General features: G+C 40.5%; 1 protein-coding gene across 1 annotated transcript in view; it reads right to left on the reverse strand.

Annotated features, from left to right (window-relative positions):
• The window catches only part of LOC113360414, a 41301-nt gene extending 28965 nt beyond the window's left edge, over nucleotides 1-12336 (reverse strand). Inside the window, exons 1-3 of the mRNA XM_026603923.1 lie at nucleotides 12221-12336; nucleotides 11731-12072; nucleotides 3509-3602 (exon numbers count right to left, since the gene is read on the reverse strand). Of these exons, the coding sequence (XP_026459708.1) occupies nucleotides 3509-3602; nucleotides 11731-12072; nucleotides 12221-12336 (552 nt within the window). The remainder of the gene's footprint in view (nucleotides 1-3508; nucleotides 3603-11730; nucleotides 12073-12220) is intronic.
• Nucleotides 12337-12655: the final 319 nt, after the last annotated feature.

Raw genomic sequence — 12655 nt, forward strand, 5'->3', positions numbered from 1 at the left:
TGACACTACTCCTCCTCACGCTGAAGGTCATCCCCTGTTCGGTCGACACCCTGAAGAAGTCAGAGGAAATCCACCATCTACCATTGCCGATCTTATCAAAGTGCATGAGACTCTCGCGAAGAATCAGACTGACATGGCTGCTACACAGAAGGAGCTGTGTAATCATCTCAAAAATCTTACTGATAAGATGATAGAGAAGACTCAAGAAAAGGGAAAAGAGAAGGAGAAATCCTCGGATGCTGCTGATCCTGAAGTAATCCCATTCCATACAGTGGATGATGATGAAACTGGCAAAGTTGCAGATTTGTCAGCAAATGAACCATCAAATTTCATTACTCGGGAAGACGTGGAGCGCCTTCTGGAAAACCGTGGAAAAGACAAGACATCACATGTCCATTGTCACCCACCTCCTTATCCTGCCGCTACGTAGAGGATTCCCCTTCCAAAAGGTTACATTTCTCCAACTTTTACTCTGTATGACGGAACTGGCAATGCTCGAGAACATGTCTCTCGTTTCCTTGAAGCCTTGGGAGAGCATGAACATAACCATGTTGTTCGCCTCAAGGAGTTTTCAAAATCCTTGAAAGGCAGAGCATACACCTGGTACAAAAACATCGCGCCGGGGACTATCAACAATTGGGGAGAAATGATCAACGCCTTCTACAGGAAGTACTTTTTCGTGTCAGAGCAAGTCACTCTCTCTGATCTTGGAAGAATGTTCCAGAGAGTCAGTGAAAATCCCAATGATTACGTGAAAATATTCAGAGTCCAGGCCCTGGACTGTCATGACCTAAATGTCATAGAGCAGCAGCTGGTAGATTTGTGTATCAACGACATGCTCCTGGTTTATAGAGATCTATTGGAGAATCTTCGATTCCAGACTTTCTCAGAGCTTCACGAAGCCGCGAAGAGATCAGCAACCACTGCACCTGCCCTGTTAGAAAGAGCAAAGTCCACAAAGACTGAGGAATCACGTGACACTCGAGGAAGAAGACGCCTGATCAACAAGCAGTACAACCTGCAGCCCTCTGCAAACGCTGCTGAAGGGAGCAAGCGCAAGGCAGAATCCCCGAACAAGCATACTGCAGCTCCTCCAAAGAAGCAAAAGAAGGACAATCCAGAGACACAGGCTCCTGGCCACCGCACAGAAGCTCCTGATGATGCACTTGATTTTCCTCTCCCCATTGGAGAAATGCTCGAACTATTAAACACCTGGATCCAAGATGGTGCAATCAAATTTCCATATGTCAGGAGAGACCCAACTGAGGAAGACATGGAAAATCCTCGTTACTGCCGATTCCACAGGTTCATCAATCACCCCACAAGTAGCTGCAAAGTTTTGAAACGCATATTCAAAGAAAAAGTTAAGTAAGGAGAACTTAACCTTGGAGCCGAATCCTCTTCCTGTCAGGACTTTCTCCATTTCTGAAGCACCAGTCAAGGAAGCGGTTCACTCATTGATAGAGCATGTCTGTGAATTGCTCTATCTGTCAAAAGCACAAAGGGGAGACATGTTCACAGCTTTGAACCACATAGTGACTGGGAAACGCCTATTGATTCCAGAAGTACCTTCTGAACCTTCAGCCACCGACAAAGAAATGTATGACTGGGGACTGCTCACCACCGTGCATATTAAAGGAAATGATTTCAAAAGAGCATTCGTTGATGTCCGCACCGCCGTCAACATCATCCCTTTGAAAACTCTCAGAGCTGCTGGCATTACTCGACAAGAGGCTACTCATGCTCCCACAACAATCAGGGACCACGAAGGAATCTCCAGAGATGCATACGGCTTCATCATTCTCAAAGTCACAGAGAATTTGGTCTGCACTGAGGCCAAGTTTTACATAATTCGAGAAGATCCTGGATATGACATGATCCTTGGAAGAACTTGGATTCATGCTGGAAGGGTAATTTTAAAGCTTTCAACACGCTCTGTCGTCGACAAAGACTCCAAGTTGGAAGAGGAAACAGAGGACACCCCACCGTTCGAGCATCTGGAGGAAGTAAAAACCTTGATGGGACTTACGCAAGAACCTGGGGAAAATCCACATACCTTTGTCAAAAGGTTTCGATCTCAGGCAAGTCTTATTCCTTTTCGTGCTCCAATATTACCAAAGTTCAAATATGATGCTTTGATTCAAGGACTTCTCCCTACAAACGATTAGCAATTACCAAAATTTATGAATGGACAACTTCACCCCGCCAATATTATACCCAATGGTTGGGTTCAGAGCTTCTCCAAGTCGGTCATTCTATCAAGAGGTTTATTGCTGAAGACCTGGCTAAGCACGACAGATAGTATGTTGGGTACTTTCCTCTACATGAGTGCCCATACGTGCCACAACCATGGAATCAGCAAAATATATTCAAGGCGCGAACTACTAAGCCGAACAAATTCGAGGAAGGGAATTTGGTTATCAAGGCGGCTAAACGAGATCTCCACTCCGCAAGGAGCTCCAATTGGGAAGGACTATTTATGGTTGCTAAGTCCATAACTGGAGGATACTACAAATTGGTCAACACGGATGGCAGAACCCTGCCAGTAATTCACGAGAATTGGCTTAAGGCGTTTGTCTGAAATTATTGGGTATTTGAGGTACTGAGCGTTTGAGCACTCATGATGTCTGGATTTGGCATTTAGGATTTTCTTTCATTGTATTTCAATTCCTCCAAAACGTTTGCAATACTTGCAATCAGTATTTGAATTCAGCAATTTATCAAAAATTCAGTTCACTTTACTTAAAGGAAAATCTCAATCAAATCCAAAAGAAAATCCTTAACCATCTAGAAATCCAAAACCAGCTAATATCAAAACCCAAATGAAAACCTCACATCTCTCAGAAGTTCAGAAATTCATGAGATTATGGAAAGGAAACTAAAGAAAACCATCGAAGAAATATTTCTGCTCCTCTGCCTCCTCCAAGACTTTCAGAGCCGACTTTTCCACCTCCAGCTTCCTGGTTAGATCAGCAACTTCATTCATCTTCTTCAACACGGCATCACTGGTAGGGAAGGGAACATCGCCCTTTACTGCTTTTCTGATAACTTCAAGTCTTTGCCGGAGCCACTTCAGATTGAAGCCAAGATCTTCATCATTCTTCAAGTTGTATTCCCAATCAAAGAGTACATCTTGAGTAACAACATTTCTGGCAGTAATCCGGATATCATCTATGACACACAAGATAGCCTCCACTTGTTTCGTCAGAAAATAACTGCGTTCTGGATCCCGAGTGACAACAATATGTCCATACATTTCCCACAGTTCCTTGTACATAGCAACATATCCGATATGAACGCTAAATCCTCCAACAAGCTGGTGATATGGGAGTAACTCACCAAATTGAGGATCAAAGGAAATCCCTGCAGTCGGATACTCATGCACTATCATCTGATTCTCAACTACTGGAGCAGCATCGGTGATCATAGAGACAATTTCAGAAGAAGTAGCTTCCGCTATTTCGGGTTCGGGTTCCACCGTCTGAGGCACAACTAGAGTTTCTTCTACCTCCACAGCATCAACGACCAGCGCTTCATCATATTGAGGCACAGATAAGGAAGTCTTGTCACCGACAACTCCTGGATTTCCCAAACCATCATTACTGGATTCATAATTCCCAACTTCGTTATTCGGCACCTAATGCGAAGATTACATGGGATTAGAATGATTCAAGGATGGAAATACAATACGGTTATAAAATTAAGAAATTAAGTGAACTAACATCATCTAAGTTCCTTATCATGCATCTAAGACGTGTACAAGTAGCATCAAAGTCATGAAACACGTTTTTAAAGAAACTCAGCTGAAGAAATTTTACACTGCCCTGTGTTCAATGACGAACAGGGATCAATTGATATGGAGTCTAGAGTTGGGTCATATACCATTCTCTTCGTATGGAAGTCCTCTACAACATGTAAAAATTTCATGGAAATTGGGCGAACAATCTAGGAGATGTGGTCAAAACATCGGGGAACATGCAATCTGAAAAAAGTTCTGAAAGTCTCCTGGAAGTTTACTATTTCGTCTTTTTCAGGCTCTAAACGTGCTCAAAACTTAAAAATCTTCTTTGGAAAGGCTTGGAAATTTCCTGGGCTTGAGGATACATATGTAGATATTGAAAATCCGACTCCAGATGAAGATTTTACGGCGTTTTTGAGGGTACATGGTATATACTTACTTTGGAGGTCTCCGAAGTACTCGAGGAATTATGATCATCCGTATTAACGACAAGGGGTTCATTACTTCTATTTGGCTCCGAATCTTTGGAAGCGCCTTCATCTATATTCTCAGAGGAAGGTCGAACATCAGTACTTTCCTCCTCCATGATGACATCCTCCTGGACATATTATCAAGTAATTAGCATCTTCACATGAAACTTTTATGTCCGATGGTAAAGGAAATTACTCACGGCGACTTCTTCTTCAACGCTCAAATTAGAAGTCGTCTTCCCAGCAACAGAGAATCGAAGACCGTCAATACTAGACGGAGCAAAGTCATGTAACCAAATAACAAATATTGGTTTTGAGATCCTGATAATGCGGATGGAAGAAGTCACAACAGAAAAATATCAACAACTCACCAAAAAGGCGACTAGGGACTTTATGGTGTTGGGAAACAACTTGAAATTCTTGCTCCTGCCTTCTCCACCGTGGGCAATTGCCTTCGCATCTGAGAAATTCACTTCAATTCGAGGGGTCATGCTTGTCTCACAGCATGACCCTCCTACAAAAGAAATTGATGTAGTAATTAAAGACGATTATACGAGTTGTATGAGGAATATGCAAAAGAATACATACCGGTGAACCTCCTGGAGATGTCTTTCATTTGTCACAAGAAATATTCCTTAGTCTGGGGAGAGAGGCACTCATCTCAGAAGAAGGGGGATCCTTCACTAAAGGTTGGGAGGCCGTCATGTAACCTGGAGTCACGTACGTGGTTCGATCAATACAAGGGAACCAATAGGAGCTCTCTTCATCATGTGTGTGATCTAAACAAGTCTTAAGTTGTTCCACTGATGGTCTTCTCCTTCTAAAGGTTGGAACACATTGGTCCATACCCATCTGACGGGCGGTTCTGTCAATATTATACTCCTCCACCGAAAAATCTCCATACGCTGCTGATATTACGTGACCGGGAGTACAACTCAGCATGAAAGATCTTTCGCCATCACTCAAATCAGCACCGGATTTCAAATACTTACTTTCTCCAGCATTGAAAGTCTTCAATTGAGAAACGTGAGGAGGAACCACCACCCAAGGACGGAAGTTGAACTCATACTCGTCATCTAATACGTCGATGAAGCGTGTCTTGGACTGAATTTTCTTCATAGACCAGCGCATAATCCTAGCGTTGTCTTTCTCATGGAAGATACGTCGAGCATCAGCAGAGTTCAGACTTTGTAAGACACTACGGGGAATGGGTGCATAGTTTCCGAAACTCCCCCACATCAGAGCTTGGAGGAACATCGTATTGGCGTAGCATTCAATCTTCATGAAGCCGTTCGAAACATTGGAGTCTACGACTAAAGAGTCCAGGTTAGAATATAAAGAACCCAAGAATAATCTACCGAGCGGAAGTTGTTTACCTTGAGCCAATTTAATAGCGAAAGGAATTACAAACGGCTTCAACAAGGTACCAGCATCTTCAAACACATCTCTGGACAGTCATAAGCACAAGAAAGCAACAATATACAACATACCGTCGGGTTCATCAAGAGGGGCGTCTCGTGGCCACCAATGTGTCAACCAATGAGCGTAACAACCTTTACCAAAAACCTTGTTGATTCTCTCCATCTCAACTGTTAAAGTTTTGGAAACTGCTTTCTCTTCCGCCGTCCAAAGTTCTTCAAGAAAGTTACCTGTAATTGGAAGATGCAACAAAGCAACTACATCTTCCAAGATAATAGTGAACTCTCCTCAGCTGCATATAAATGTATGAGTTGGGATGCACCAGCGAGCAAGAAGAGCTATAATACTTCGTGTGTCATGAAAGATATACAAATCTCCAGATGTTTGAACGGCCCTGGTAATTTGTGCTCTATCCAGCATAGCTCTAACACGAGGAAATCCCAACATGTGTCTAGACCGTCCCGAGAACTTCTCTAAAGGGCGTCGAGAAACTTGAATTCAATCATTGAAGCCTGGAATAATCCTCGTTCAAGACAGAACCGAATAGCAGCATGAGGAGTCACCAATTTCTTTTGAGTGACCGTCCTGGGATTGATCAGAAGGCGATATACCAGGGACTTGAGACGATTTTCGGGGTCCTGAACCTCAAAGAAAGCGTCATCTATGTTTGGGACATTCTTGACTCCAGGTGTTTCGTCTTCCTCACCAACGGAAGTCTCATCCGTGCATGTTTCCTCTATGGAGATATCATCATCTGCATACCTTTCATCTCTGGAAGCGTCATTGGCTGGAGTCTCAGACATCCTCGCAAAACTGCTGTGAAATCCACACAATGTTTCACTCATCCGCGAATTCAATAAGATGATGGAATCATGCAAATTAAAACGCCGATGTCTACAAACGGTAAATCTTGAACTCTTACCTCTTTCAATTTCACTAAAAATGGTGGTTGCAATACAAAAGTTAACACACGAAATCAATTCGTTCCTTGAAACTTGCAATAACGAACAACACTTCATTAGTTCATGGAAAATGATTTTCTCATAAAATCATGTACATAATTTTCATAATGTGAACATTCACACAACTGAACTATGATATTTACAATAAGACATGACTTCATCACAAGTAAGTTGTATAGTTTGAAAGTTACTCAAAACCCATGTCTTGATTTTACAAAACAATAATTAATGCAATTTGTTCATATAAATTTTCAGAATTTATCTAATAAGAACAAATCCATGTGAATAAAATACGTCATCATGTTTCACATAAAATATGTCACGGCTACATGTAAAAAAAAAATCTATTTTCCTTCGTATTAGTGTTTTATTAAAAACGAAGGTTTATGCTAGTTTTGTGAAAGCTCACACCTATTGTGATAAAATACTAACTCTCATGAAAGCTCATAAATAAAGTTTTATCATTGGACATAAGTTTACTACATAAAAATATATATGTATATTTTCCTCGAATAAACATTATCCTTTAAAACGGAGTTTATTTCGGTTTTATGAAAGCTCACATCTATTAAGGTAAAATCTTGGTTCACATGAAAGCTCATACACTATGTTTTATCACTGGACCTAAATCCACATATATAAAAAAAATTCTCTCATAAATCAGGGATTTTTATTAGTTTTCAAAACTAACAATCGAACGAACATACGTTTGATAAAACAAGGGTTTTCTACAAAACCCACATCAACATATACACATGTATAGGATTTTGATATGGTGAAAGCATGAAACACTCATGGAATCATAAAACATCTAAAAAAAAAAATTTGGACGCACCTGGTCGGCGCCGGCCGGAAGTTGGCCGGACGGTGCTAGCTCCGGTCGGACGGACGGTGACGCTCCGGCGAAAATCCTTCCTGCTCCTGTCAAGCTCGAACGTGAAGGTGATGAAGAGGATGGTGGTCATGGGAAGGAGAATAAAAAAAAGAGAATTAATCCCTTTTATACCTAATTTTATTTCCAAAACCTAATTCCAGCAGGATTTCCCTTTTGGGCCCGACCCGTGAATCCTAAACCAACCAAGGTTCCACCATCAAACCAGCGGTTCTACACGGTTTTATGTTCACTGGATGACGCTCTATTATGCCACGGAGGTTTCCGCTCAAACCATGGTTTGCTCATTCAGTCGAAATCCGTTAATATCTTATCTTATGACTAAGTTCAATTACTTATTTTTATTTATACCTGGAAAATCACCATTAAATGCTGACTGAGGAACATGACTGTTCCTCACTAAGCAGGGGACTTAATGTAGATGGTGGATTTTCGACAAAGGGTAGAATTGTAAAACTATACTCCAGATTCGGCAACCGGATGAGTATTGAGACTCATGTCTCTCATTAAAGCATGAAAAATCATGTCATAAATCTCTGACTGAGAAGGCTGTCTCTAAGAGTACGTGTATATGTGTAGTCTCTCAGCTGAGGCCACGACACATCTCATGAATACTGAGCAATTTCAGTAGTTACTCCGGATCCGGCAATCGGATGAGTATCGAGACTCATGTTTCTGTGCATGAAAGCTCATGCCACCTCTGATGGAGAAAGTCTCTCAGAGAAGATGAAGATGTGTAGTCTCTCAGCTGAGGCCACGACACATCTCATACTGTATAGAATCGAAAGATTGGGCGGCTCCTAGACAGCATGTCTGCTAGTATAGAGCGACAACGTCTTCGGGATGTAACCAGATTTTCCCCGACTATGCAAGAGGAATATGACACTCCAGCAAGTTCATATTGCTCAACCCTTAGATAATTAATGCTCCTAGACAGGGAGCCCTTCTAGTACAGAGCCAACAATTAATTATCTTAAATCGTCTAAATATCCAGCAATATTCTACGAGTCGTCAATTAATCGCCTGAATATTCAGCAATATTCTACGGTTCCTCGTTATATTTCGTTACTTCAATCTGTGGTTCTTCCCAGCATAATTCCACAGGTTAGTAATAAATATTCAACGAAACAGGCATATGGGCATCGAATAATCCCCGACAAAATGATGCAAGTGTAATTAGCAGATAATACATAGACCAGCATTCTGAATGCACGAACGAGCATTTTAAAAATTAGAACGAACGAGGAACCTATGCAAAATAGGAAGGGAAAATAATAATAATAATATATTAAACAAAAGCGCCAGGGGACTAGGCTCACCAGCCGGCCAGTCATGCCGTGACTAGTCCCGCGCCCAATTTTATATTTTACCATATTTTTACTATTTTCACGATCTCATGAAAATCCTCTCGTTCGAGCAAATTTCCTTTATTTCAAAGAAATTATCTAAATCACATGATTTTATCAAAAAATAATAAAATTAGGGAAAGGTGTCGCGGGACCGAGCACCAGCCGTCCATGTCTTGGCCGTGGCCGGTCCCACACCTTACGTCTCCATTATTTTATTATTTTTCTCAAATTGTGAAAATTCCTTGGTTTTATGAATTTTCCCTAAAATCATGAAAATTACCTAATTTCATGTATTTTTATCTAAATCACATGATTTTATCAAAAAATAATAAAATTAGGGAAAGGTGTCGCGGGACCGCTGGTCGGCCGGTCATGCCTTGGCCGTGGCCGGTCCAACACCTCATGTCCCATTATTTTATTATTCCTTCTCAAATTATGAAAATTCCTTGATTTTATGAGTTTTCCCTAAAATTACCTAATTTCATGTATTTTCTCTAAAATCATGGAAAATATTAAAAAAATTAGGAAAACTTGTGGGACCGTGCTCTAGTGGGCCGGCCATGCCTTAGCCGGTCCCACACGCCCATTATTTTATTATTATTGGGTGTTTGGTTTCCTGATTTCATGAAAACTCCCTGATTTCAACAAAATATCTTTGTTTTCAACAAATCCCTTTTATTTTATGAAAAATTATCTAAAATCATCAAAATTACATAAAATTGGGAAGAGTGCCTTGGGGCCCGCGCCCATTGGTCGGCCGCCATGCCACGGCTATTGCTGGTCCCACACTCCCAGTCCCTATTTTATATTTTAATTTATGTCTTTCATCTCATGGAAGTTCCCTAATTTCGCCAAACTCTCCAGTTTCATGGAATTTCCCTTAAATCAAAGAAAAATACATAAAATCACATAAAACTGGGAAAATCATGTGGGATCGCGTGTCAGCCGGCCGGCCATGCCATAGCCGTGGCCGGTCCCACACCTTGTGATTCCTTGTTTATTTATTATTTTCATCATCTCACGTATTTTTGCTCGTTTCAGCAAAACCATGGATTTTGCATATTTTCTCCAAATGTTGCTCAAACGTGCATCAGAAAATATCAAAATTGTCAGGACTGAAGCACGGACACTATGGTGACACGGGCACATCCCCTTGACCGACCAAGGGTAACCCTGAGGCTTGCAAACAGCTGGTCCCGCATGTTTTAATGATTTTAACCTAATTTGCTCAGTTGCTCATATTAGGTTCGAACTCTTTCCAAACAATTGGAAGTTCGCTCAAACGACCATCTACTGGTCCCACGACCATCAAGAACCGGTCTCATGACCTCTTGGTCGGCCCCTCATATTTTCTGCATCAGGTTTTATGATTTGTTGCTCACACGAGCATTATTTCAGTAAATGATTAAACCAGCATTTAATCATTCTTTCACCAACTGGTCCTCAAGAGACTTTGGTATTTTTTGCTCATTCGAGCATCTGGGCGTTATATGGTGAACCCGTCATCCCATGTAGCCGGTCCCGTGTTGATTTGCAATAAATCATCATTTCGGTAAAATTAGGGTTTTGAATCCAGAGCTCTGCAGAAACGTGATTCTGTGCAGATTCGAACACTCTGATAATTTTATGTTGATTCCATGATTGATATTCATATTTATTTTGCTCGACCCAGCAGTCAGTAACTTAAATTAATATTTTATTTTGTCCAGCTACCAACAATTCATCAAAAGAACAATATTTGCTCGAACTAGCAATATTCGCTCGAACCGGAAATATTTATTCAATTAGCAATATTCGCTCAGACTAGCAATATTTGCTCAAATCAAAGAATATTGGTTCAACTACCAATATTCAACAATTTAGCAACACAGTTTTGCTCTTCTTAGGTTATAATGATACCTCGTCTCAACAGACACATTAAATTCATGAGTTTCGAAACATTTGCTAATCATGTTCAACTCAGCGCTACATGGACTCATCGTCCCATGAAGTTTGCAACTGACTCCACAATCACGAGATTTCAATCGTGTCACATGGGGGGATATTAACTAGGGTTTTAGTCTGGCGGTCTACGACACGTGTGTTCACCCACGATGAGAATGTGAACAAGTCGTGCAATCAGTTGGAAGAGTCAGCAAAGTAGTGGGTGGAAAGTTAACCAAGTCTCCGCACGATGAGTAATTGGTTTTAACACGATTTTCCCATTTCCCACTCTCTGATTCCAGCAACTGTCACACTTCATGGGATCATGGTGTTTTCAACTTCGGCATTATAAAATGTCTCTGAATCCTGATTGAAGAAAGGAGGTTTTTCGAACAATCGAACAACATTCGCTAAAACGAGCAATTTCTCATCAAACTTCATACAGACAATCTTTCGTCTACACGAACTCACAGAAATTACTCTCAATTGAACAAAATTCAATCATTCATAGCATTTTCACGTTGAATTCACAACACACCTACAATCTCAGATCACCATTGATCTCACGCATTTCTCATCTTCCCTCCTACAGATCAACCCATCCTCTCTTGTGACCGAATTGACTCTGGAAAGTCCATTGTTCTTGGTTTAGGCCGGGGTCTTACAGATTGATCTCTCGAACTTAAAGCACTCCCTTCTTGCAGTGCATCTGTGTGAGGTTCAACATTTTGCTCGGTTCAAGGAGTCTCCACACGGTCGACTCTCCAATTCCGTAAAAACCATCAAATCGTTTTTTCCCCACCCACAAGCCTACAACAAGTAATGTGCACCATAATGTACACCTAAAACAACTCTACATATACAAGGTGCACAACTATGTACACTACTATGGACATACACATAAAAAGCCTAAAAATAAGTAACATGGATCACAATTTTTTTTTTAGTAATATGCACTAATATGAACACCACTAACCTGTGAAGAACATTAACATCTTTCAGCACGAACCGAGAAATGTCACCATTCACAGGCCCAAAGTGAATTCTCCAACAACAACCAACTTCTTGGCACTTTGCAATAAAACGAGTACTCTTGTCATTTTTAAGAATACTAATCTTGTAACCAGTAGCCATCTTATACTTATCAACAACAAGTCTAACAGCTTTAACACCACCCATAAATTCTCTACCAATCTTGTCAAAAATATATAACCATTCTTCGGAAATCAGAGGCTTGGCCTTGTCGGCATCATGATCTACCACCTTTACAAACTTAGGACTTTCAGTTACACAAGAATTTGCAGTACTAGAACTAGTGCTACATCCAGATTCCAGACTTAGAACGATAAGTATACTTCGGAATCACGTCAACATTCAAATAGAAATCTTTATTGTTAAAAACAATAACAAGAGCAATTAAACCTTGTAGTTGTATATCACCTCGTATACTCCCAGGACACAAAGACCTCCACTGCTTACATGAAAAATGCTTCAATTCATCTACGGTAGTCGAAGTATTAACACGAAAAGCAGCAAAATGCTCACCATGATTCAAAATAGCATGCATAACCTTCTTAGACATATTTGATACCCCTACATATTACAAAAGATATAATAATAAACAATTGAAGCTTCAAATCACAATTTCAGATTTGAATAACCTAAAACGTAAACGGTGACAGGAAAGTACACATCTAATCGGAGCCAAACATCAAATAAAAGTAAACCTAAATCAAATACTCCATCGATTAATCGAATATATAAGCTTCAGAAACTTACTAGAACACATAATTTAATAAATCAGAAGCCTACGATCAAATATCAGTTTGATTTCATATCATGCATCATAAAACAAAAATCACCATCAAACAACAATAAACAAAAATCGTTTCGCGAGAATC

Source organism: Papaver somniferum, chromosome 3 (genome assembly GCF_003573695.1).
Source record: "Papaver somniferum cultivar HN1 chromosome 3, ASM357369v1, whole genome shotgun sequence".
Lineage (NCBI taxonomy): Eukaryota > Viridiplantae > Streptophyta > Magnoliopsida > Ranunculales > Papaveraceae > Papaver > Papaver somniferum.